The sequence below is a fragment of the Malania oleifera genome, chromosome 5, assembly GCF_029873635.1.
Source record: "Malania oleifera isolate guangnan ecotype guangnan chromosome 5, ASM2987363v1, whole genome shotgun sequence".
NCBI classification, from domain to species: domain Eukaryota; kingdom Viridiplantae; phylum Streptophyta; class Magnoliopsida; order Santalales; family Ximeniaceae; genus Malania; species Malania oleifera.
The window spans coordinates 47,607,146-47,634,881 of NC_080421.1; the positions used below are offsets into that span (position 1 = coordinate 47,607,146).

The 27,736-nt window shown below is 35.3% G+C and overlaps 1 protein-coding gene across 2 annotated transcripts in view; it reads right to left on the reverse strand.

The window, feature by feature from the left end:
• LOC131155162 (myosin-6-like) overlaps positions 1–24,541 on the reverse strand; it is a 56,225-nt gene extending 31,684 nt beyond the window's left edge. Inside the window, exons 1-20 of one of the 2 annotated variants that reach the window (XM_058108111.1) lie at positions 24,361–24,541; positions 23,985–24,177; positions 23,011–23,139; positions 22,588–22,731; positions 22,196–22,341; positions 21,952–22,108; positions 21,732–21,790; positions 21,469–21,628; positions 14,785–14,934; positions 14,497–14,633; positions 14,237–14,383; positions 13,991–14,092; positions 8,821–8,878; positions 8,572–8,673; positions 1,950–1,987; positions 1,740–1,866; positions 1,472–1,639; positions 1,255–1,386; positions 1,058–1,167; positions 860–920 (exon numbers count right to left, since the gene is read on the reverse strand). In XM_058108111.1, the coding sequence (XP_057964094.1) occupies positions 860–920; positions 1,058–1,167; positions 1,255–1,386; positions 1,472–1,639; positions 1,740–1,866; positions 1,950–1,987; positions 8,572–8,673; positions 8,821–8,878; positions 13,991–14,092; positions 14,237–14,383; positions 14,497–14,633; positions 14,785–14,934; positions 21,469–21,628; positions 21,732–21,790; positions 21,952–22,108; positions 22,196–22,341; positions 22,588–22,731; positions 23,011–23,139; positions 23,985–23,987 (2,130 nt within the window). In that variant the 5' untranslated portion in view covers positions 23,988–24,177; positions 24,361–24,541. The remainder of the gene's footprint in view (positions 1–859; positions 921–1,057; positions 1,168–1,254; positions 1,387–1,471; positions 1,640–1,739; positions 1,867–1,949; positions 1,988–8,571; positions 8,674–8,820; positions 8,879–13,990; positions 14,093–14,236; positions 14,384–14,496; positions 14,634–14,784; positions 14,935–21,468; positions 21,629–21,731; positions 21,791–21,951; positions 22,109–22,195; positions 22,342–22,587; positions 22,732–23,010; positions 23,140–23,984; positions 24,178–24,360) is intronic. The other variant, XM_058108109.1, reaches the window with a different exon arrangement.
• Positions 24,542–27,736: the final 3,195 nt, after the last annotated feature.

Here is a 27,736-nt window from a genome sequence, read left to right on the forward strand (position 1 = left end):
ACTTGCACCCTGATACTAAAAAAAAAACACGCATAAAAATAAAATGTGTGCTGCAGATGGGCATGTCACCATCATAATTAAGTAAGAGAACCCAAAGACCACAATTTAATTGCTTCATAGCTCAGGATGCATATAAATAAGCACTTCGCTTGTATATGTAACAGTGCCACCTACTCCCCAAATTAAAGAGAACCATTTGTGCACAAAGGAACAAGACCTCCAATAGAGGAAACACCACTTAACAAAAAGCACTGGTATCTTTTACATAATAATCCTTAAAATAAAACCCTGTAGTAAGAAATAACAAACTACATAAAAAGTGCAAATACAGTGGCCTCAGCAGTGCTTTGTGCACTCTCATGTTTGAGGCTACCATGCAAACTAGATTTGTAATGCTCCCATTGAGTGCAGAGCCATCATCAAAGATAATCTTCAGTGTTTTTCATTGTCAAAGAGACCAAAACAACCTAATCAATTGCACACCAAGAGATTTTTTCCCTTCTTTATTTTTTGTTTTTGCTTCTTGAGTGTGTTTCAGGATGATAAAATGAAGTTAGTATATAATAGAAAAAGAAATTGCCGTACTGCTCATAGATGAATGACAAAAGTTCTACAAGCTCACACTGAAGCTGCCCAACAAGATGGCCACTACTCACCCTAATGGTAATGAAGAGTATCAGTAAGATTGTCACGACATTCTTGTGAAATTAATAACCATTATGTGTTAATAAAGAAGTACTTATGATGCTTTCCAATTCTTCATTTCCATTATAAATTGAGAGAAAATGTGTAACTTAGTAAAGTAAACATAGTACATACAAGATTCTATCCTAAGAGAGATCCAATTAATCATAATTACCTGATAGCCTTCAAGTCCCACCTTCTCCAGAAGCCTCTTGCAGGCAGTAACCTCATCCGAACTATAATAAAATTTTATAGTGAGCAAGAAGTCAACACCTCATCCAAACTATAATAAAATGTTACAATAAACAAGAAGTCAACAAACTTTTAATGGTTTAGCAGAAACACAACATCCAACAAGGACAACCCAAAGTACCTCCCATCCAAAATTTCAGGTACAAGTATGCCAAATCGATCCACAAATTCCAAAAATGGCTTTCTCGTAGGATATCCAGCACAACTTATCCTAATTGCCTCCATGACTCCCTGAAATCATACATAGTTGGAAAGTAAATTAAGGCCGCTTCAACCACAAGACCAAAGAAGCAGCAATTAGTTTATTAAAATTCTTACTCCACACCGCAGTTGTTGTAAAACATTGCCATTCTCAAATATCGCTGGCTTAAGAAGATTATTGGGCTTTACACAGCGAATGTAATGTGGCTCAGTAGCATTCAGTGTTTCAAGCAACGCTTGCAATTGTTGCTGCATATAATAGAAAAGCAGATTTCAGCAAGAGATTACACAAGGAGACAGATAAATTAATCTAGGAGAGAGAAAACCATTACACCTTGAATCGTGAACCTATTGAAGAGAACTTCGATGTTTTGGTGGATTCCTCAGATGGCGGAAACAAACCCGATACAAAAGAACATCTGGAAGCACTCAAGAGAGCTTGATGTTCAAGTATAACATAGTCTTTGTTTTTGTCCAGGAACAAGTCAGTTTGATAAGTGACCTGAATGATGATTGTAATTTCAGTGCATGCATTTAGATGCAAATATTATTATTTCTCACCTTCACGGCAGATTATGAATATGATAAATAAACATACTTACATCACCGGCATAGTGACAAATGGTGAAGTCGGTGCGTGCTAACTTTGGCTTAGCGAAGCGTTTATGGTTTTTAAATGTCTGGTACAGCTTCTGGGCAAATGTTTCATGTGTTGATCTAGGAAACATACTACAAAACAAAACATTCAACTACATCACCACCAGAATGGTCAAAAAGAGAATGGAACATGTACAACAGTTTTGCCAGCTTACCAAGCTTCATCCAGAAGAGCAATTATGCCACCAGGTTTCTGAACAGAAGGTAAAGAATATAATGAAATGGAAGAAGAAAATATATATATATATATACGAAAAGAACAGCATCAATAAATATTTTATTAGAAAGAGTATTCTTTGACTTTATTGCAGAATGAATTGAGGAGAAATAGAAAGCATATAGCTCAATGTATGGCTATTCCTACATCCATCACCTATTCTTATCTTGAAAATAACTGGAAAAAAATAATTTGTTCGCATTTTGTTGTGAAATACGCCCTAAAGTAATGCACACACATGAAAAATCCAAAAGAACAGAAGAAAACAAGAACACAACAATTTACGTGGTTCAGCAGTGTGCCCACATCTATGGAGCCCCTGCACAAACCTGCACAATACTGTCAACAAAAATTGCCTTAGGGTCAACCATCTGCTGCAAAAATATAAGACACTATAACCTAGCGCAAAATACCCTACCACTACTAGGCCATTCCTATATCAAGAAGTATCACATCTGGAAGGCAAGAGGCCTGCCACATGTTCAAGTGGACCACCCTTCTTAATATGAGCAGCAATTTAATAATCCTCATCTTGGCTAATATTCCAACCCTAGAACTTTCAAACCCATACCTCCACCTGAAGCTATAAAAACATGGAGCGAGTTCAAGCATTGGAAGAACTTCTCTTAAGTAACAATTTTCATTGACAAGTCTGTTGCATTCCTGGTAGCCTCCTTCATAAGTTGAATCCCACTAAATAACAATCAAATCATGTACCTCATGATACCCGACTGCAATGTGCTTTGTCTAGCATGATAGATTTGATTCATTGTTGAGTAGATGGCAATCTTAGTTGCACAATGCAAACGAATAGCCAGTTGCCCCATGCCAAGCTCAAGCTCAAATACTAATCATTTCAGCCACATAGCCTCCTTTTCAGCCTTTATCACTGCCATATATTCAGCCTTGATGGTAGGTAATGCAATAACTGCATCTGCTCACCATAGTATAAATAACTTGTGAGGGATCTCCGGTCATCCAAACCTTTTGTTTAATCTGCATCAAAATACCCTTCAATTGAAGCTGAATCCTCCCTACAAAAAAATCAATGACCAAGCTTGTGATACCCCTCAAGCACCTAACAACTCATTTCAAAGCTTTCCATTGCTCCCCAAATTTGTTATAAATTTACTCACCGTAATCAAAACAAGCACAATAATGCATAGATCAAACAACCCACAGCATCGGTGTATAGTATGTCTGACACCTCCTTCACTCCCTCCTCTTAACCATGGACATTGTGTCGAAGATAATCTGAAATGACTGCCAATGGGGTAGACACTAGCTTAGGACTGCCCATGCTAAAACTCTCCAACACCTTTTCTATGCAAGTCTTTTTAGAGACCCAAAACTTTGTTTCTTTCTTGACCCTATGAAATTTCCATCCCAAGGATCTTGATTCTAGCACCAAAATCCTTTGTTTCAAATTATTTGCACAATAGAGATTTTAAGTGATTAACAAGCTCATACTATTTAGTATTTAGAGAAATAACCATATAATTCACATATGATAATAGGAAGATAACTTAACCATCAAACCAAACTCTAACACAAATATACATACTCACAGTGAGTATACTTGATACTCATCATGTACAAATTGAGCTCTTGTACTACTGCCTTGGTGACTGCTTCATGTTATACACTGATTTCCTCAATTTAGACATGGTTCTCCTTCTCGAGCTCCCTGAAACCTGTGGAACTCCCTATAAATCTCCTCCTCTAAGTTGCCATAAAGGAATGTTGTTTTAATATCCAACTATGAGTTACAATGCCAATAAAATCGGAATAAAGGTATGCGTGTTATGACAAGTAACTTAAGTGATACTTTTTTTTTATAGAAAAAAAAATTCATTAACAAGAGAGAGAAGAATATACATCAAGATGGAGGATAAGGGATCTTCCTAAAGAAAAAAAAACCAAAAGGATTATAATAATGCACCTCTTTAGTTCCTCTAAAGCTCTGACAAAAGTAAACCTAGAAAAAACTCAAAAGAATGAGCCCAAAAAGACACAAGAAAACACTCTATCCCAAAGGAAGCAAGGAAGATTTGATTTTCCATTAAAAATCCTTGCATTCCCCTTTCCACCCAAAGAGTCCAAAGGAGGCCCAGTTAGCACATCTTAAAAGGATCCTCTCTTCCTTACTTCTCCCAAAACCTCTATAACGAACTTCTAGGAAAGCTTCAACTGTCTCTACGAAAACCACTGCCCCACCAAAGACTGAAAACAACAAAAAACCAAAGCTGCTTAACCATCCTGCAATGTAGGAACAAAAGGTTGATAATTTCACTTGACTCATGACACATGATACATATATCAAGAAATATAGTTTGTGAGGCCTCCTTTTCTGCCACAAATGATTGGCAGTAAGCTAATAAAGTACTGAGTTCAACATGAAAGCTTTAGTTTTGAAAGGAACCTTCCTTCCAGATAAAATAATTCAAAGGGAAAGCACACAGACTCGAGGATTTCATAAGATAAGAGAAAAAAGATTAAGTGGAGAAAAGTACCAGAGGAATCCCCTATGCAAATCCTCAAGTCATCTCTCACCACTAGCAAAAAAATTTCCAGCACTCTCAATGAAATAGTTAAATTATCAACCTCTCTTGTTCAGTTTCCTAAAAAAGCGAATCCCAAGAGAAAGAGAGAGCCCTTCCCAATTGTAGAAATCAAATAATCGGAGAGTTGTGTAATTTAGACAATCTAAATAGATAGGAGGCTAAAGAGTCAACAAAACTTCACCCACCCAAATATCTTACCAAAAACAAATGTTGTTTCATTACCAACTTGGAAATGAGTAAGAGGGTAGAATAAATGGGCTATCTGAGAAAATGAATTTCCAAGGACTTGAATGAGAAGCACAACCACTTCCTCAGTATCCCATCCACTCCGATGCAGACCATATTTACTTCTAATTACCATGTGCCAATGGGAGTCAACCTCCAAGGGAAACCTTCAAAGTCATTTTCCAACAAGAGAAATGTTTTTAAACTCCATGTTTCCAAGCCCCAAACCCCCTCTAGACTTAGGTTTTCTAATCCTATCCCAACTAATTAGGTGATCTATCTTCTCCTCTCTAACTCCTGACCATAAAATTTCTCTCATAATCCTCTCCAAAGTCTCTGCGACCCTACCTGTAATTTTGAAAAAGAGAGAAAATAAACAAGTATATTAGAATGAGCAGCATCAATGAGGGTAATGTGATGTCCTAAACACAAGTAAGCTCTCTTCCACCCCTCCTCCAATCTATTCCCAATTTCTCCACCACTGTGTCCCAAAAGGAAATATAGCTAGGATTACCACCATGGCGAATACCCACTCACTCAAATCTCCCAAATGTGTATGCTAGAGTGTAATGTCAATTGTGTTAGCATCAAATTAAGTGGCAGGTGCCCTACCCACAATTGCACTCCCAATAGCTGATACAAATTGTTACCGGCCCGTTTACCCACAACAATAGAGCCCCTTCACAGCTTCACCTTCAACGTTCCACTTCTCGAAGCTCCTAAAAATCAATAAAGAATCTTTACTCTAAATAACCAAAAGAAAGCACAATCTTCTTCAATTCTGGAACATGTCTAACATAATGTAATGTTCTGATAATACCATAAAAACATTTCAAAATATTACCAATATCAATAATAGGAAAAGGATGACCATCCCTAAGAATTAATAAGCCATAATAACATTCTCTCTACACCTATTGAACCACTCTCTGTATGACAACAAGGAAACGGTAGCCCAAATTCATAGTCCAAAAGAATTGCACGTAAAGCAAACAAGCTTAACTTCCTCATCATCTCAAAATCTATATACATAATTTGGCAATGTGCCTACAATTACGGAGTCCAACGAAAATCTCCATCATATTGTCAACAAAAGCTGACTCAGTGCTTCATCCCTCAGACATAAGTATAAATATATGGCCTCACATGAAAACCCACAAAATTCCCTCATATAACAATATAATGACACCATTCCCCATCTTAACACATTCTTCTCCTGAAAAGATCCCATGATTAATGTATGGCTATCTCCCATCCCCAAAATGAAACCACAGAATAGAACAAAACAAATATATCAAGCAAAACAAAAATCAAAAAAATAAAATAAAATAAAAAATTGACGATCATGTCTTATGTATGAAGATGGCAGTTTTGATAAATAGAATTGGGAATAAATTTCAAACAAATGGATATCCCAACTTTTATAGATCCAACCTAGAATCCTAATTGACCACATTAATACTGTTAAGATGTAATAGTGGTCTATAGAAACTAAATATTTACCGTGCATATCATAGTGAACGTCCTCTTAATAGAAATCACTAAATTTAATGCACTGTTTTTCCGTTCAAAAAAACAAGATTTAATTTACACCATGAGTGTGTACATGTTGAATCAAGCTAACTTAGGCGAAGCGAAGTTTGCCTCAAGATCAAACCATGCCAAGGTTTTCAATAAAAACTTTTAGGCTTGGCCCATTCTCTAAATGTCGCATGAAAGCCATGTCCATATTTGTCATGCTACTTTCAGGTTTTCAATGCATCCAATATTTATCTTGGAGAGACATTAAAATACATTCCTTGGGCCTCACCAATTAACCTTAAGCTTTTAAGGAAATTGGTTCTTTGGCATGTATCAGAGCCTTTATGACCAGAAGGTCTAGTAATCAAACCTCATTGTTTCAGTTCTTCTAATTAGAATTAAAAATTAATGCACAAGGTATGGTGAGCCTGTGTTTTGTTCAAGCCTAATGAGCTTTGAAGTGCAAGGGCGTTTTAGAAAGATTAAAACCATCTCTAGGACTCACCTAACAAGTTTACGCCTCTAGGTGAATAGGTTGGACAATTACATAAATGTAGGTGTTCATATTTTTAGAATTTATCGGCAATTGTTTAACCCCTCATGGACATTTTTTGGGATACATGATATTACTCCACTTTAAACTATATAGGCATATTATAATATGGTGCTTTTATCCTCTAAAAATAAAATCTTTTTAACTCCAAGAATTGATAGTTGGCTAGAAGCCGCTTGCACACCTAAAAACTTTAACTGTGGCCAATGGCTAGTTCCATGTGCAACCCTTTCTTAAGCCACGTTTTTAATCTGATTCTTCTGCCCTTTTGCTAGCAACATACTAGAGAACCAAACAAAACAACCAAATAGAACAGCAAGCCACCAAGAAGACACAATACAAACGAAATATGAGTGAATGAAAAGATTGATCATAAGTCGTGGCTAATCAGATTAAAATTGATGTAATTAATGTGATCTTAACTTGAGTTTAGACCAAAGCCAACAAAAAATTAAATTAAAATATGAAAGTAAATTTTTAGTTGGTTCCTTGTCAAAGTTAATCAGTTTCCTTAACTCTGTTACAATTACTGCAGAAATTCAAGTTCATCAAGACAGCGCCTATTTCTCATTTCCTGGATTGAGGTTTACAGACGAGAAAGGATTACATTAGTCAAGTTAATTTTCAAGTCAATTGCTCGTGTTGACTAGGGGTGTATTTGAGTCGAGTGGAGCCGAGTTGAATGGAGTACTTGAACTAGACTAGAGTCGAAAAATATTGAGATCAAAACTCAACTTGAATTCGATCGATCAAAAATTTGTTGGACACGAGCTTGACTCGATTAAGCTCAATTAGGTTATAAATTAATATTAGAATAATATAAATAATAATTTCTATGCAATAGTAAATATATTTATAAAAATATATATTATATGACATATAATATAAAAATAGAAAAATTACAACAGTGCAATGGTTAGGCCCACGACTAGTATTATTAAATTCAAACTTGACTCATTACGCTACTATAGTAGCTCAACCTCAAGTCAAATTTGAGTAGAATCAAACCAAAATCTAATGGCATCACGACCAGCAATCTAAGCAAGCTAGCTAATATCTTCCACAACCTTTCACTTAAGTTTCCTCTAAAGCCATCCCTCTGTCCTCTCCAAAGTTTCCTCCTTGACCTTCAGTGAAAACCGTGAACTTTTCACGGTTCCATTTTTAGGTGATGGTTTTAAAGATTACATAAAAGCATACACACCCTATGCCTAGAGATGATAGTATAGTAGCATCTAGAAAGACATTTGAGCAATTGATAACCGTGCACACATAAAAAATGAAGAGCAAATGAGTTTCTTCAAGCCCATTCTATTGATCAGTATCAATTTGCACCTTTATCCTAACTAACAAATTTTCAAGCCCCTAGATCATGAAAGATCTGCCACAAAAATTATTAGCATAAATCAACCATATAGCAGCCCAATACATCCACAATTCCTCAAAAAAAATTCAAATGCTAAGTTCCCTCACAGAGACCAGTTTTTGCATTCACTGCTTCATGACTTATTGTATAGATAAAAACAAATTGAAGGACCAAAAAAAATTATCCAAGGATGAAAATCATTAGTCAAGAAACCATGAGTTGAAAAATATAAAATCACATTCATCAAGAGAGCAGACAACTTGGAAAGAGACAGAAATGAACAAAGTCATCCACAGACTGCAAGCAAAACAACAAATATCAGTAGGCAAACCTTTTCAATAAGGTCTAAAATATCTTGATTATCAACAAAATCGATGTAGCTCCAATTAATTTCTTCTTTCTTATATTCCTCTTGCTCCATTTTGAACACGTGCTGTCAAGCAAAACATTAATGCATCAAAAAAATATTGCAATATAAATGGAGCAAAACATGCCAAGGATGCAATAGAAGATGCGGATGCAATAGAATATGCCATATAAATAGAGCAAAACATGCCAAGGATGCATTTCTCATACAAACCTGATTAAAATGCTGTTGAAGTTTCTCATTCGTCAAATTGATACAAAATTGCTCAAAGCTGCCAACAGATCAGCAATGCACTTGGCATCAGATGAAAAAGCCAACAAACAGCTGTCACAAAACGCATTTGCAATAATAAATAGTACCTAAGATCAACCAGTTATAAAATAAGATTCAGTGACCAACCAAGTAGTGCCTCTCACAAGCACCCATCATACAGTGAGCTCCCAGAAAATTCAAAGTCATGCCAAGACCCAAAGGAAAGGTGGTTAACATGGTGTCATAGACACTAAAATTAATGGCCACGTATAAAGTAATCTCGAGATGCTTAATGGAGGCCGATGGTGTCCCATTATGAATGCAATAGCATTTAATATTAGAAGGCAATAATAATCCAAATATTTTGCACTTCTAATGTTCCAATATAATTCTAAATAACTCTTCTCTAACCAGTTTTGTTTGATTCACATTCATCTTTTCATGATGCGCATCCCAGTCAGACATTATACACCTAATAGATTTCTATTTCTAGAAAACATTACAAGTTTAAGAACATGGACACCTGAAAAAAATAAATTGATACAGAAGATATTTTTAAGAATAGAAGAAGACAATACAACATAGAAGATAAACATTCTTCCAAAAAAATTACAAAAATGAAACAAAGAGAAACAAACGGAGTAAAGACTTCAGTCTCTATGCAGATGTCAGTCTAAGACAGTCCTCTTAAAATCCAGCAGCCGTGCACCAATGTAAAGCTAGGAAAACAGATGGCCACCTAAAATGATTCATAGCTTTGGATCTTATGTTCATTTAAGAGATCATAATGCTGAGGATACTGCAGAATCTATTTTGATTTCTTTTCTTTCTTTGGTTTCATCTCTTCGTTTTCCATTGAATCTAGCAAATAATTAACTGAAACAATCATATAGGGAAATCCAAAGTTCAAATAATTGATCAACGACAACCAGCCAACATCAACAAAACACTATGCAAATGTTAGCATTGCAAGGGGAGGGGGACCATCCCACTCCATGCGTTGTCTCAGATTTTGATCACAGTCTTAGTGTTTGTTCACACATTTGAAGCTATGAAGAAGCTCATAACAAGGGGTGTACATATTTTACTGAAAACCAAACCTAAATCAGACCGAAACATGTCTCGGTTCGGTTTTTCGATTCTCAGTTTCAGTTCCAGTCTTTAAAAATAAAAAAATTCAGTTTCAATTTCTGTTTTGAACTGAAAACTGAACCAAAAAACCGATTAAATATATTTATGTTACGATTTATACAACATCAATGTATATATTGGATACGCTCGTAAATATTTAATCATTTAATCCTAATCTTTAGTTCCACCCTATCAATAATATTGTATTTCATTTTGTTTTAAAATAAATTTAACTTGGACTGATGAGAGCAAACAAGTGTGGGACAAGGCAATTTAAACAGGTGGTGAGGCTCCCCCATATCTTAAATTTTCAACAAGGGATGAGTACCTATGTAGTGAATTGCCCCTCTGGCCAGAAAAGGAGTGCTGCCATGCATTGGCCATGCCACTGTCCAGGCTCCTTTGCTGTATTCGAAGCCCCACATTGGTTGGAATTGAGACAGGAATAGATTTCCCTTCCCATAAATACCAAGTACCACCTCCCTTCAAACCCAACCCTCTGGCTGCCTTGCTGGGTTGTATGTGCTCAGATTTCGGCCCATTTAAAAATTATAAATTCCTCCTTGGTGGATTTGAGGCTTCAGCCTTACCAAAGCCATGGGCACAAAAAAAAATTTCTGCATATTAAAAATTTTTAAAAACCAAATTTAACCGAACTGAACCATAAAACCGGCAGTGTGATTTTTTGTTTAACCAATGGTTCATGGTTCAGTTTCAGTTCATAATACTTAAAAACAGAGGGGTTCAGTTAGGTGTTTGGTTTTGCCACTAACCATTGATTACACCCCTACTCAACCAAATTTTCATAAGGCAAGTCTGGTATTGATCTCAGCCATATTTGTTGTCTACAATAACAATTTAATAGCCATGCTTGTCCATTCCAAGGGATTGGATTGCTAGGTTCATTTTGTTATTAAGAAAACATCCCACAAACCAGTACTGCAATCAGGTCCATAGAGTGATGTTGGCATATTAATGTTTCTTCATGAATCATGTAGCACAGACACTTCTATAAACAAGACATATCCCTATCAGACAATGTTTGGGAGTGTTGACATTTGATGTTCCACAGACAGAAAACATTTTCTTTTATTTTACTCACAGAAGCAAAAACTTGACCTTGTTTGCAATAGAAGTAGTAATATATTGAATGTCTTCAGGTATGCTAAAGAATATCATAAAACACCTCAGTGTAGCCCAGCTGTTAGGGCGAGTTCTGGAGAGAGCGGCAAATTCAGACTTCTAAGTTCTATTCCTCAGAGGATCAAACTTGTACTTAAATGAACACCTGTAGCAGGTAATTGCTACGCTAGTTCTCCAAAAGATAGCTGCTCAATTTTACAGTCGGGCCCTCCGTCATCAAAAAAATAAAAATTATAAATATAATATTTATCATATAGAATATATGTAGTGTGTATTCATGTGTGTGAGTGTATGCAGTCATATATTTATTAACTGTTGCGCCCTTGTCATGTCGCATTCCACCTATTCAGCATTTGATGTGCATTTGTGTCCTTGTCATATAGTGCTCTCATATTTCTGCACCCATGTCTGCACTTCACAGATTGTAAACTAGCATGTCAAAATCCACTTTATGCACTATACTGCCTTACAAAAATTTATATCTTTCATCTTTAGAAAGGGTGCAGGTATAAACGCGCTGGTTGATAATTTGCAGCAGTGTTTAATTGGCTAATTGTTCAACTGTTGAATGGCAGCATTGAGTGATGTTGCAACAGCAACCAATGGCAGACTTCAAGTTTGCTTACTTCCCATTTTGTTTTGTGTGTAGTTGGTACTTCTAGAATTGTGCCAACCATTAGAGCATTGAATAATACAAATCCACTAGATAGGAACTCTATATTGAGCATTGGGTTAGAAGTATGCTTATCTTACTGCAGTCATATTGGTGAAGTAAATTATCTCCCATAATGTTAATCATCATTACTTTTAGAAGGGACAAATTTGAGTATGTTGATAGTGAAATTAAACTTAAAAGAATTAGGTTCCTTTGTTTCAAGTTTGAGTTATATAAACTATGGGTATAGAGAACTGCATTAACATGGCATGATCTAATATGTTAATGAAGCAATAGAATAGCAACATTTCTATATTTGTGAGAACAGCTAAGCATTGCAACTAATCAGGTTTATTCTCATGCTGGGTACCTAAATAGATCATTTGAATGCCATCAGATGATTAATGTGTTTGAGCATATAAACCACTGTCCACTCATTATCACGTGCTTCAGACTCCAGAGATTGTGGAAGAAATTTGAAATATTCAGAAATCATAATAAACTGTTTTTGTCCAATAAATATAGCCAACTATGAAATGATCATTGAACAGATCGAATTCTGAGGTTTTTGCGTAAAGAGCATATAGAGACAAAATAGGGCCCAATTACTTGGGAAGGGCTCCCTTCCATCTCTCAATCAAGTGCTAGCAATATTGGAACACAGGACAGTCGTGGCAAGATGTTACACACTGCTTGTATAGGCTTGGTCATTTGACTTTTTGATCGTTGGGCCATGGCGGCTGCCTTCTGAAATGACGGTAAAATCTTGAATTGGAATATTTTCCCTTGAAGGAGCCAACTACCAAGCTTTAATTTGGGAAATACTGCTGAAGGTTCACATGCAGGAAGACCTATTAAGATTAGCACTGGTTTGGACCTTGTCACAGTCATTGTCCAGCAAATATATAGGCCCCACTAGCCTAGTAACTCACAATGCCTTCAAATCACAGTTTCAATTTCCTAACAAGATTACTATCCAGTGATTTATCGTTCCTTAGGGTCCAAGGAGGAGCACAGATAGTTCAAAAGAAGAGCATAAATGGTTCAATAAAATACATTGCTCGATTGAAAGACTCTACACCCTCATCCTCTCTGAGATATACCCAACATGCCTCCTCTCTTTCCTTCATATTCCATTTTTTCCAATAAAGGTAAGGACTATGCGGATGATATATTTTTTATTTTCCATATCTAGTAAAGGATGCGACCAGTTGTTTGGGAAGGTTGCTCCTTTGTGACTGGTTGATCAGGGTTCAAATCCAAGGAAACAGCCTCTCTGCATAAAAGCAAGGGTAAGGCTGTGTACACTGTGATGACCCTCCCTCCTACCCTTGCAAAGCAGGGAGCCTTGCAGCCCAGGGACGGCCTTATCTAGTTAGGGATGTATTTATTCTCCCCGTTTCCCCCATCATAAGGATAAGGTCCAAGTGGCTGATGGACCTTTTTCTTTGATATTTAGTAAAGGGTGTACTGAGTTTCCCTCATTAGTGTCACTTTGTCGACAATGTACCCAATTGTATTAGTAATCTCCATTTTCTTAATAGTCTTAATTGAACTTTGAACAACAGGTCTATGGTGTCACTTTTTCTCCTCATAATGTATTCCAAGACACCTAGAAGTAGCAATTTGATTATGAAGCTATTATAATGATTGGGACTGTGCCTTCTTGGCAAATCCAATCCCTTCTACAAATCCACTCAAGCTTCTATCTTTAATAGTTTTAACAGCACTCATAGAAGGAATGAGTTATTAAAGTGGCACATCATATAATTCAACCATCCCCAAGTTTTACTACGGTTATCCTCAAATTCTAGAATAATTCTCCTACCAAGCCACAAAGTCAAACCTGTGAACTACCTAAGCATTAGACAAATAGGATGATGCTCCTTGACAGCCCCACACAATAAAGCAAAAACAACAAAATCATATAGAAAATGACACGAATTTCAAGAAAGGAACCATAAATTTGGAGATGGGAATACAAAAGCTCATTTATTAGCAAATTTTACAAATAATCAAAAGAACAAACTAGCATGAAACAAAAGAAATTCACAAATAAAACATGCAACAGTATGTTGACATTCATGGGTCAATTCCTCAATAGCTAAATGTTCCACAAGTAACAAAAACAAAATTTCTGCACTTTACTCCAAGGTCCTAACCCCATCAATGATGAACACAAAAGGCGTACCGGTTAAGCACCTGTTTGTCTTGAAACTTTCAAACCCATAAATATCCAGCACCCCAATTAATGACTTTGAGTCTGGGTCTTGACCAATAGAACTATTAATTGTATCCACAAGCCTGCAAAACAAATATGTAAATAATCAGCTTTATTTCAAACTACACTAAAAAACTGAAAAAAGGCACCCCACAAAGAAAGCAAGCAATAACCAAACTGACTAATCTCTATTCCACAGCTCATCATGGTGTGAGAGTGAAGCTTACCAATCAAACAACCTTGAGTACACTATTTTAGCCAATGCATCTCTGCTTACAGTAGCAGCGTTTGGATCCAGACATTTTGTGATGGTTTCATCACGAGTTACAATAACACGCTTGCAGAGAGAATCCTCCAGCGCCTTTGCATCACACCTGCAAGATTTAAATTTTAATAAATTGCATTTTCTTCTCTTCTGAGGGCTGTGTTAAATAATAGCACATGACTTTGAGAGTATGTGCATGTCAATGAAGTTAAAAACATTTACATGAAAAGCTCTGCTGCAGTTCTAAGATGGAACCAAGATTTTTCATCTTTTGGCTGGGATGAGTCTGTTTCCTTCCCCTTTGCAAATTCAATGTTACCTAAATGGAGAACCCCAGCTATTACTCGAAAAATTGCATCCTGAAAGTGAAAATAATAATAATAATAATAATAATAAGAGATAAAAAGGAAGAAAAAAGAACAACTTATTTAATACAGATTTATAATCAAATTATCATACTATATGGTTGGAACGATTGTATATGGTTGAAACAATTTAATGTAAAAGTACCTGCTCATCAGAACTTATTCCAACAACATCCAATGCCCTCCTTGTTGCTATGTATTCCTTGGCATCATCAACCCCATCCAACTCATAACAATTTGACTGATTAAGATAATGAAATTCCCGTGGATTTCCCAATTTGTATCTCTGTACATCCTGACAGCATTAAGACAGAATTAGAAACATCTCCAGACAATGAAATTAACATTTCAAGAATTTTTTAACCATTGAAAAATTAATTTCTCAGCACAAGAAGTGTTAGGGGGATAATCACATAACAAAATAAAGAATATAAAAATTAATGTCGTTTGGCAAAAGCCTACTCCACAAAACAACAACACTAATAAATAAGGGGTTACAAACTTCTAATCTCACTCACAAACCTCAAATCCCAATACACCCAAAATCCTCACAATCCCTCGCAATGGGCATCAAAACCTAAAACTACTAATCACCATGTACGCTGTCCTGAAAAATAATCTAACAATAGCATTTATAAATATATGTATGTATGTATGTATATATATATATATGTATATATATATATATGCTGGACAATCCAATAGAATATGGAAACCATTCCCTATTTGCATATATTTGGAAACCAAGAAAAATGGCTCAAATCTCCAAGTTGGTCACACACCCCTTGTGCTGACATGCATGCCCAACAATCCAAAACTCCAATTGCTATATTATTCTTAGCCAATGCAAGCTTACAGAAAGATGGGAATCAACTTCCATCAAAGGGCTCCAATTCCATCAACTTGCATAAATTGTAAGAAATTTTCTCTCCTTTCATTTGCCATCAGGACATCCCTAGCCTCCAAAATTCCCATGCGAACAGAATACCCATATCCAAAAGAACCAAGTTGGCCTAAAGAAGTTAAATTTTAAATTCTTCCCAAGTTTTGGCACGAGCCTGACATCACTAAGTCTTCACACTTCCTTCATGAAGTTTAATCTCCATATTTCCAAAGACTATGACCTTTTCTTTCCCATCATTAGACATGGCCATGGGACCCTTCCCACTTTCGTAAGTATCATACCACTCCCTTTAAGAGCACACATGATGGAACAACCGAAATCAAACTCTGATATCAGTCAATTATTTTCCAAGTATTGCATTCTAAAACGAAGGGCAGCCCTTGGATCAACAGTAAGAAGGTTGCTCCATTGCGACCAGTTGGTCATGGGTTCATGTCTAAGGAAGGCTGCATACACTGACAACCCTCCCCATACCCTGGCAAAGCAGCGAGCCTTGTGGCCTGGGGACCCCCCTTTGTTTTTGCATTCTATAACCAGATCATCATAATCTTTGTCACACTTGCAGCTACCCCTTCTTCCCCCTTACATCTCCTACTCACAATTTTTCTTCCATCTTCCAAATATAAACTTTGTCATACTCGCAGCTACCCTTCTTTCCCATTACCTTTTGCCTACTCACAATTATTCTTCAATTCTTCTAAGTCTTCCTTAATCTTCGTGCAACAATATTGAATGTCCTATCTTGTGACAACAGCAGAACTCCTTGTCACTATGAACCACCCACCGATGTAGTGTTTGGTAGACTTTCCCATATAAAAGTTCCTCCTGCATCATAAGTGCTTCCACCATTACCTAAGTTCACCACAAAAGCTCCACCTTCAAAGTTCCTTCAAGCCTTCTTGAATGTCTCATCTCGAAGACAACAGCGGTCACCTTAACTAACTTGAATGTCCTCTCCAATGAACAAAATAGTTATAAAATTACCATATGAGACTAGAAAGGTGGTCAACAACAACAGGTCCTGATCCTCCTTTTCAATTTTACATATTTTTTGGAAAAAAAAAATTTATTAAGGAAGAAGAATGTAAAAAGAAGATGAGGAATCCTCAAAAAAAAAAAAAAAAAAAAATGTAGGAGAAGCTAATACAAAAAGAAACCCAAAACTAAGTCAAAAGAGCCGGCCAATTGCATTGAATATGAGAAAACCACGCTGCCAAAACACCTTGTAATGAACACTAGTAAATTGTAATCAATTTATTAAATGTATTTTGTTTATCCCTCATGTTTGTTCCCTTCTCCATGTTCAATTCATATAAATCCTTTTTCACAAATAATTTATTTATGAGGGATTTAAATGTGCATATTTTCTTCAATTGCAGATAGCCCTTACAGGATGTCTCATTGAAAAAATCGGATTCCACATTACATTAGGAGAAAAAGCCAATTGTGTATTACTCACACCACTCTTTAGAGTTCCTCCCAATCCTCATCATTTGTCTTCTACATAGAACGCCATGGTCATCCGCATTCTATCTTCGACCCAAAACCATCCCATCTTAAATTCTAGCAACATTCTAAAAAATCCATTGCCAAAATTCCCAAAAATTTCCAAGACAAAAACCAAGAAAACAAACTAAAAATCTATGCCCAACTTGAACAAAGTTCTCAACCTTAGTTATCAGAAGTTCTCCAACTTCTTTCTGCATATTCAATAAAATGGAGAAAACACAACAACAACAGCAAGCCGTAAGTCCCACTAGATGGGGTAGGCTACAGAAATCCTTTTCCGCCAATTCACCTAATCTAGAGTATTTTCCTCTATTAGATTAAGGGCTATTAAATCCTTCCTCAGCACCTCATTCCAAGTAATTTTAGGCCTACTCCTAAGCCCTTTTCATGTCAAAAACCATAACTAACTACTCCTCACATGTGCTCTACTAGGCGTACGTTTTAAATGCCCAAACCACATAAGTCGCCCCTCCTTTATCTTGTTTTCAACTAGTGCTATGCTTAAATTTTTGCGTATATGTTCATTTCTTACTTTATCTTGTAATGTTTAACCACTCCTCCACCTTAGCATATGCATCTCAGCAACTTTTATTCTTTGCATATATTGTTTCTTAGTTGCCCAGCATTCTAAACCATAAAGCATAGCTAGCCTTATAGCCATCTTATAAAACGTTCCTTTTAATTTTAAAGACGTTCTACGATCACACAACACACCTAACGCATTCCTCCATTTTACCCAACCTGTCGTAATTCTATGTACTACATCTTTTTCAATTTACCCTTCACCTTGCGTAATAGATCCAAGATATCTAAATCTATCAATGCTAATAATCTCTTGATTATCCAGTTTAATCTTCTCTCTATTGCTACTCCTTACATTACTGAAATTACATTTCATATATTCAGTCTTATTCCTACTTATCCTAAACGGCTAAACCCTTTAAACTCTAATGTATCTCTTCAAAGTTCTAGCTTAGATTCCATTCCACTTCTACTATTATCAATCAACACGATATCATATGTAAACAACATAAACCAAGGGATCTCATCTTGGATAATTACTAGTAATTTCATCAATTACTAAAATAAAAAGCTAAGGACTTAAAGTAGAACCTTGATGAACACCTATTGAGAGTGGGAACTCTTTAGACTTTCCTCCTACGGTCCTGACGCTAGTCCCTACTTTGTCATACATATCCTTAATGACCTCCATATATCTACTACAAACTCCCTTCTTTTCTAATACCCACCAAAGCACTTCCCTAGGTACTTTATCATAAGCTTTCTCTAGATCAATAAAAACCATATGCAAGTCCTTCTTCTTTTCCCTGAACTTTTCCATTAAACTTCTTAAAAGATAAATAGCTTCTATTGTTGATCTCCCAGACATAAAACCAAATTGATTTTCTGAAATCTTTGTTTCTAATCTTATTCTATGTTCAAGTACCCTTTCCCATAATTTCATCATATGGCTCATAATCTTAATTCCATGATAGTTATTACAGTTTTGAATGTCACCTTTGTTTTAGCATAGAGGTACTAACATACTTTTCCTCCATTCTTCTAGCATTTTCTTGGTTTTTATAATATTATTGAATAGTTAGTTAGCCAAATAATTCTTTTATCCCCTAAATATTTCCAAACTTCAATTGGTATTTTATTTGGTCCTATATATTTCCCACTTTTCATTTTTTTAATGTCATCTTAACTTCAAGGACTCTAATTTACGAATAAATCTCCTATTTTTAATCTTCTCTTCATTTTTCACTTCCAAGTTCAATCTTTCATTTTGGTTTTCATTGCACAATTTATCAAAGTATCTTCACTACCTTTCTTTTATCTTCTTCCCTAATTAAGGCATTATCATTCTCGTCATTTATACATTTTACAAAATCTAAATCTTTGTATTTTCTTTCCCCAACTCTAGCAAGTCTATAGATGTCTTTTTCTCCTTCTTTTTTATCCAACTTAGTATATAAAGTATCATAAGCTCTATGTTCAGCTTCATTGATAGTCTTTTTTGCATTTTTTCTCACTTCTTTATATTTTTCAAGATTTTCTAATTTCTACAATTTTTCCGTATCTTGTAGCAATTTATTTTGTCTTAACAGCTTTTTGGACTTTTTGATCCCACCACCAACTTTCTTTACTGCCCAAGTATCTTCCTTTGGACTCATCTAAAACCTCTTTTGCTATCCTTACAATAGAATTCGCCATTTTATTCCAAACAGTATTTGCATCAACCTTATCCCCTACTGTCCAATCACACTCTTTGTTTATTTTATCTTTGAATTTTACTATATTATCTCCCTTCAAGTTCCATCATCTAGTCCTCTTGTGTTGATTTAAGCTACTCCTTCTCTTCCATTCTTTAATATGCATATCTAATACTAAGCCTCTATGTTCAACTTTCACCTTGGATAACTTTACAATCCTTACTAGATAGATGGTCCCTTTTCTTAGTTAAAAAGATATCTATTTGGCTTTTCTTGTACCCACTCTTGAAAGTTATTAGTGTTCTTCTATTTTTATAAAGCAAGTATTCAATATAACCAAATTGTAAGACATGGCAAAATGTAAGATTGTATCACCCCACTCACTTTTATCTCCATATCCATGGCCTCCATGTATCCTCTCATACCTTATGTTATCCTTCCTAATGTAACCATTCAAATCAGCTCCTATGAATGTCTTTTCAAACATCGGGATCCCTTGTAAAATACTATCCATATCTTCCCAAAATTGTCTTTTCTAATTTTTTGCTACACCTATTTGGGAAGCATATGCACTAATGACGTTCACTATCCCTAGGCCTAAAACTAACTTGATTGTATTGATCGTATCCCCTATTTTTTTTAACATCTCCTACATTATATTTTAGGTCTCTATCTACAATAAAACCCACCCCAGTTTTATGTTTCTCTTTGCTAGTGTACCAAAGTTTAAATCTTGATTTTTCAATTTCCCTTACTTTCTCTCCTACCCATTTCATCTCTTGAAGGTAGACTAAATTAATTTTCTTTCTAAACATTATTTTCACTAATTCCATACTTTTTCCCGTAAGAATCCCTATACTCCAAGTTGCTAATCTTATCTTAGCTTCTCGTACTAACTTATTAACCCTCTCCCTTTTATACTGACTTGTTCGATTCCCTTGATATAGGTGATTTTGGTAAGAATTCATGATAAAAAGATCTGACAAAGTTTAAATTCGGCTGTCAGCTACCTAACACAACCCTACTCTTTCATCCGGGCTTGAGACCAGCTGTGTGTACAAAGACTTTGTGTTACACAGCCGAAGTACATGTTTGCATTTCTTTTTTTAACAAACTTATTTCACAAAGACAGTTTTTAAGTTTACACCCTACAACTAGTAGGGGCTGTTTGCAATCATTTCTATCCTCTGCTTTCTGTTTTCATTAAAGTACAGTGAAGAAAGAGGTGGCAACAATGTGTTTTCAGCTTCTGCACAGAAAAACTGAGAACCAGATTTATGGTTTTCAGTTGTTGTATCAACCTGTTGCCACAATACTAGAATTCACTTTTGCAGATTTAATAAATCTGTACATGATTTCTTTTTATGAAAAATTACAAAAATGTCATGAGAATTTAAAATAAAATAAAAAATATAGGTTAAATTTCAAAAAAAAAATTAAATAATAAACATCATACAAAAAATATTTTCATCATTTTACAACTTTTGAACATAATATGTTCATTCTTGGAGTACTAAAAAGCGGGTTTAAAAATATAATAATTGAGTATGCTATCAAACTACACTACATATATATATATATATAAAAGAATTGAGTATAATTTTTATAATTACTTCTTTCAGTTCTCATTTTTTATAATTTTTATTCTTTTGCATTTTCATTGTTCTAATCATAAGTTTGGGAATATGGACCAAAACAGGCCATCAATACTCATTTTTCAGTTTCTGTTTTTTCCTTTTGATTTTTATTTCTGGTTTTCATTTTTATGATTTTTGACAGTGATACCATTTGGCAGTTTATTTCAAATGCATATAATCCATCCTCCACGACAATTATTATCACATCCCAACATGGTAAATATCCTCCCAAAACCTCATATTGAACTCTAGATTTGTGACACCGATAAACAGCAACAGTAACAAGAAGAATATGAAATATTTGTATCACATATTTTAACAGGCATCTAATAGCCACATATATGAGCAGCAAAAGCTAAAAAAAATGAGACATAGGAAGGATGGATAAGCAGTTATCAATGTTCCAATTAGCTACAAGATTGTTTTTGAGATGGCCCCACTTAAATTTTATTTTTTAAAAAAAATAAAATAGAAGCTTAACAAAAATGTTCTGTTAACATACAAATAAACACAAAATATAACAGGGTAAAGTGACCTAAATGCAGAGATCCAACCCAATATACCTCTGGAGGAGCAGCACAAAGCATGTAGAAGCAGTGGTAATTTCTTTCAGGATCAGACACTTGACAAACCCGAGACCTTTCCAGCAAATAAGTTCTAATAGCAGCACCAGAAATCCTTCCCATCCGATCAAATTGAATTTCCACAAACTTACCAAACCGACTGCAATATTCATCGCATGCTATTTAGAATAGATTCCAATTAAACCAATATTTGACACTAATTTTGCAATGTTTGCATAAAACATTTTTATAAATCTTCCCACCTTGAATTATTGTTTCTGACTGTTTTCGCATTACCAAATGCCTCTAGAACAGGATTGGACTGCAAAAAGTAGAAAATTATAATGAAAAAATGTACAAAATATGACATGGAGTTGGAATAAACTTATTATCAAATGAAAGGCCAGGATTTTAAAGTCATAATTGTTAACATTTCATATCAGATTTTAAGACCCACTCTGAGATTGTTCAATTTTTTGTTACCTCTAATACTTGCTGCTCAACAGTCCGCCCTTCAGCTGCAGCTCTCCCACCCATATAAGCAAGATAACGCATAAGCAATTTCGTGCTTTCTGTTTTACCTGCCCCACTTTCACCACTAACCAATATTGACTGACTAATCCCCTCATTAATCATAAGCCTGCATTCACATCAATGGGAATAATTTGTTGTGATGCACAGTGAGAATTTTCCCAGAGTAACTTAAAATGCGAATAGAACAAAGTACCTGTATGCAGCATCAGCAACAGCAAAAGGATGTGGACTAAGCTCCCCGAAGGCTGCACCTTTATATTGAGCCATCATGTGGCTATCATACAGATGAGGTAGCCTTATAAACGGATTCACAGCAATCAATATATTCCCTACATAAGTCTAGAGGTACCATTAAGTGGATTAGCCTCTTTTTATCATTAAATATTAAAAAAAAAAAAAGCGTGCTTGCAACATTCATCAAAATGTGATAAGAGAGTGCATAAAACCCTACATGCAGTTCTCTAAACAAACGAACCCCTACACTTTCTAAAATCAAAATCTTAAGGGGAAAAAAAGTAGTCATAAATTAAAAAAAAAAAAGAGAAGATAAACCCAAATTGAAGTAACCATCTTCCAAATACTCACATATATCTCATTCATATCATATCTAGATCTTAAATTCTGCAGAACTCCTGGTTCATGCAAATAAGCCAGCTTTGTCATGTCATCCACTCCACAAGATGGGGCCTCAGCATCTTTGGGATAGACACGGGAAGCCTTAACTACAACCTGCATTCAAACAAAAGGAGGGAGGTGAAGGAAAGAAATCCAGTGAATCCCCAATTAATTCCATGTCTCACACTAGCAGAGCATTAAAAGTATTTGACAAAAATCTGTACCACGAAATGGAGAACTTTTACAAATGATTTTTTCTTAATCAAGAACGGTCAAAACAAGAACCAAAAATAACAACAACAAATGACTAGCATGATATAATAAGCTTCTAAACAAATCAATGCAAGTACCCACATTCAATGTCCATGATTAATTGTCAAGAAAAGGACTCACCGTCTTCCCTGATGTACAAAGGACCTTAATCTCTTGACCATTAACCTCCACAACTTCCCCATCAATCCAAGCTTCAGCCGGATCCTCAACCCAAACAAGAGATCCAACTGGTAGATTGACCAATGCAACCTACAAAGCAAAGAATGTTAGACATTCACTTTTGAATCACAATGTGCTCTCTTTTGATGATATTAACACATTGAAAAGCTGTCGTGTATATGCAAAGAAACATTCAGATGTCCCCAGCCAATAACAATTGCCCAGACACAAATATATCTTTTTTATTTCAACTTCATATTCAATTTTATTTTTTATATTTAACAAAACTTACTAAAGTATAAGCATTCATTTTGATATATTAACTGATGATTATATCACCAATCCCCAGTGACCATTAGAGCTGAACTTGCGAGGCAACAGTTTGTAGAAACCAACAAAACTTTTATTGAAGACAGGTCTACAGGTCTATTACCATGTTTGGTTTCAGAATTTTAAGCTTCGGGTTAATGAGAAACTGATTGAACAGAAATGTTCTCCTAAAGATATTGAATTCTATTGTCTTCCACGACATTCCTCCTTTTTATTGGCTAAATAATTTATGACCTTCAATGACCCGGCGAAGCCCTGAAGTTCAGTTTCAGAAATATACTTCATAAGCAAGTCAAATGGGCATCTCAAGACCCAGTAGCTGTAATAGTATCGAAAATGTGATAAGAACTGAATGATAAACATCACCTTTATAATCAACAAAAAAAAATAAAAACCAATTCTCAGTTTCTGCTGATTGAATCAGCACAGATCAAACCATCAACGCCGCGAAAAAAAAATAAATCATTACCAGCAAAACAATCCCAAGAAAAACACAGAAAATCAGAACAATCGAGAGTTAAAAAAAAAAAAAACAACAACAACAACAACTTCAAACGAAATTTTTCTAAGGACAAAAAAAAAAACGATTAAGTAGAAAACAATACCATTTTTAAAGAGCTTGATCGGATCAGAGACTTCGTCTACTCCTCGATCTACTTCTAAGTTCTTCAGCAATTATCATTCAACTCAACTCAACTCAATCAAAGACTGATCCGTCCAGTACCAGTACAAACAGATACAATACAATCCAATCCAACCCAAACCCAGAGATTATACTCCTTCCACGCCCCGATTCTTCTGCACTTTGTCCAATCCAACACAAAAAAATAAATAAATAAATAAATAAACTTTTTTCTTCTGCTTTCCTGTATCCAGCACAACGTTCAGTTTTATATATATATTCTAAATGTATATATTATATTTCTTCAGAAAATGAAATGTCAGATCAGAACCGAAGTAGATAAAGGAAAAAGCTTAAACCCTTGAACCAGCTTGATCTTTCAAATATGGGTTTGAGTTGAGAAGACCAGAATTAAACCTCAGAGTTCCCCCAAGCAAGCAAGCAAGCTCTTCCGTTGCCTCCGCTTTTCTTGTTTTGGCTGTCTATTTTCTTTAATCTCCCACTTCCCCTATTTTCTTTAATCTCCCTCTTCCCTCTCACCTATTTGTATCATTAATGTAAATTGTTAATTAAGAAAATTAATGGAACATTTGTCAACTTCACCATGCCAAAACTACCCTCCTCACTATCTTATAATTACAGTAGTAAACCATGCCTAGCCTCCCTACATCCCAGCTTACGTAGGTTGTCTTAAATCAAAAAATCAAAACGCTTTGGCGGTCATGGCCGGCACGATGCACAAAGACGCTTTTTGGTCGTAAGATTTTCTTGCCTAGGAATGGGGGAATTTTATTTTTTGGCAAGTTAATCTTTTACTGTGGTAAAAGGTTATGTTAAATAATGCGAAACTCAAGAACTCCAGTTATCATCGTGTCACTTTGAATATTATGGTACCATATCAAAATTCGGGAGTAAAAGTCGTCCGTCTATTAACGATAAATATATTAAATTTTCATTTTAATTGCTGTTAAAAAATCTTTCTCTTTCCCGCCTTGAGATAATAAACAAATCCTACCAGCCTACATGTGTATATAATAATTATGTGAATCTTTTGAGAATTATAAATGAAAAATGTATACTTAATATAATTTCAAAAAAAAAATCAGAGTTTTCCAACTAATTATTTTTATTTGAAATTTATCGACATTTTATTTTTGACAATAAGCACGTGGTTGCTATCGAATTATCGTTCCATTTCCCTAAATTTATGTTGCTTTTGTTCGATGAAATGCTTGTTTTTATAAATAGAATAATGAGTACAATTTGATGGTTCGCATAAAAAATATGTTATTGCCATAAAGTAAACGATAGCAAACTTTTTATAAATTTGTCACAAGCAATAGCTAATGAATAATTATTTCTAAATTTTATCATGAAAATATAAATTTGTTTCTTATCCTTTACTAGGTGGAGTAATGACGGATAAATATTTTTCAATTCTCAAATTTCTCACTATATTCTATCATTTCCATTCCATGAACCCAAAAAAGGCTTGTTTGGTTCGGAGAACAGTTATTCTTTGAAATAGCATGAAATATAGTACAAATTTGAAAATATAGACAATAATTATTTCTTATATGCTCATTACAGTTTTTCTTCTATGTCCATTATTATTTCATTAATCAACATGTAACAAGAAATAAATAGATATTGACATGATTAAAAACGAAGATAGTTATTCATGTCTAGTTTCTGTTATGGACTTAAAAAGTTTCACGTTATTATTTGTTTTATGTTATCAACATAACTTGTCAAACAAATTGTAACTAACTAATTATAACTAATCTACTCCTATGAATAAACATTCTGTTAACCAATCGTAAGAGAAATTTATGTTTGGTTCAAAAATAGTTATTTTTAAAATAAGATGTAATACAATGAGAGAATTGAAAATAAAGGTAGTATATACTCCTTAAATTCATTCAACATGAAATAAGAAAAAAAAAATATTCACATGATTGAAATTGAGAATAGTTAGTATGTTGGAGTGTCAAGCTTAAAACAATCCAAGCCGTCCATTCTTTTTCCCAGATCCAACGTCTGTTTTGTTTACTTTTGCTATAGGGGCAATGATGTAATTGCTTGAAATGAATTGTAAATGAATAAAAACAGCAAGGGACAAGGGGTTTTTTTTGGACACTTCAATTTTCAACTTCAGCAAAAGAAAAGGGCAGTGCAAGAGGCTTCTTGCTTCACCCGAGCGTAGGAGGGTTTCCATTCCACAGCCGCAAGTCTTCACCAGCTGCGAGAGCCTTCATAGCTGAGAGAGACGCCTGCAGCCGAGGGTTCCTTCAGCAGCCGCGCGGGAGTGTGAGGAGCACGCAGGAGGGAGACGGTATAGGAGCGTGTTCGGTGTTGGGGATCTCCAACCTCCAGCGGAGGTTCACGCAAGGGTAAGGGAAGGTAATACACGGATCTATTTATTGGGAGGGTTTTCTTTTAGGGAAATTATGAAGAAGGATAGGAAGAAGCCTAGGGTTCTTCGCAGGTGAGAAAAGGGGCTTTCTTGGGTCATTCTTGGGCTGATTTTCAGAGGAGATTGGTAAGCCAAAAAAGAGTAAATTTGTGCATGTATATTTATTTCTGCCGGATTTAATTTAGTATCTCCGAAGGTGAGTTTCTGCCGTGGATGTAGGCCAATTTTTGGACCAAACCACATAAATGTGTTCTTGTGATTGTGTGATTGGCATGTTTATATTTTACTAAATTATTATTATGGCTTTGCTCAATATTGGATTTGTGAACATATATTTTTCTTGGTCAAGCTTAGCACACACGCACACGTTAAAATAAACAGGTTTTCGTTTAGGTGTGATTGTGGTTGATGTTTAGGTAAAATCAGATTCTTATTATTTTATAATTGATTAAAATCTGAAAATTGAATTCGCAATCAGTTGAATTACACATAACAAGTGGTATCAGAGCTTGGCTATGTGATGGAGACCGCTAGGTTTGAACTAGAAAAATTCACCGGGAAAAATGACTTTGGTTTATGGAGGATTAAGATGCGTGTCATCTTGGTACAGCAGGGGCTTGAGGAGGCTCTTCTTGGAGAAAAGAAGGGAGCTTCCACTTTACAAGAGGGGAAACTAGGTTTACCCTCCGCCAACAAAGTAAAGCCCAAAATCCTCCAAAAGGCACATAGTGTCATTATCTTGTCCTTAGGAGACAAAGTGCTTAGAGAAGTTGCCAATGAGGATACGACAGCTGGAGTTTGGTCAAAACTAGAAAGTTTGTACATGAAAAAATCCCTAGCAAATAGACTCCATAAGAAGATTAGACTCTACACCTTTAGAATGACCCCTAGAACATCTATTGATGAACATTTAGATGAATTTAATAAAATTCTTTTAGATCTTACTAATATTGATATTAGTATAGATGAAGAAGACCATGCAATTCTTTTATTGAGTTCTCTTGATTCCACATATGAAAATATTAAAGAAACTATGATGTATGGGAGAGAGAAGCTGACCTTAGAAGATGTGCAAGTCATTTTGCACTCTAGGGAATTGCACACTAAGTTTGAGTTTAAATCAGGATCAAGGGAAGGGTTAAATGTGAGAGGTAGGTCTGAAAAGAAGGACAGGAAAGGAAAAGGCAAGAGGTCTAGATCAAAGTCTAAGAGTAAAGCACTAAAGTATTTTGCATGTCACAAGGAAGGGCATTTTAAGAGGGACTGCCCTAAGAGGAAAAAGGTTGTCAATGCCACCACATCTGAATCAAAGGGTAAGG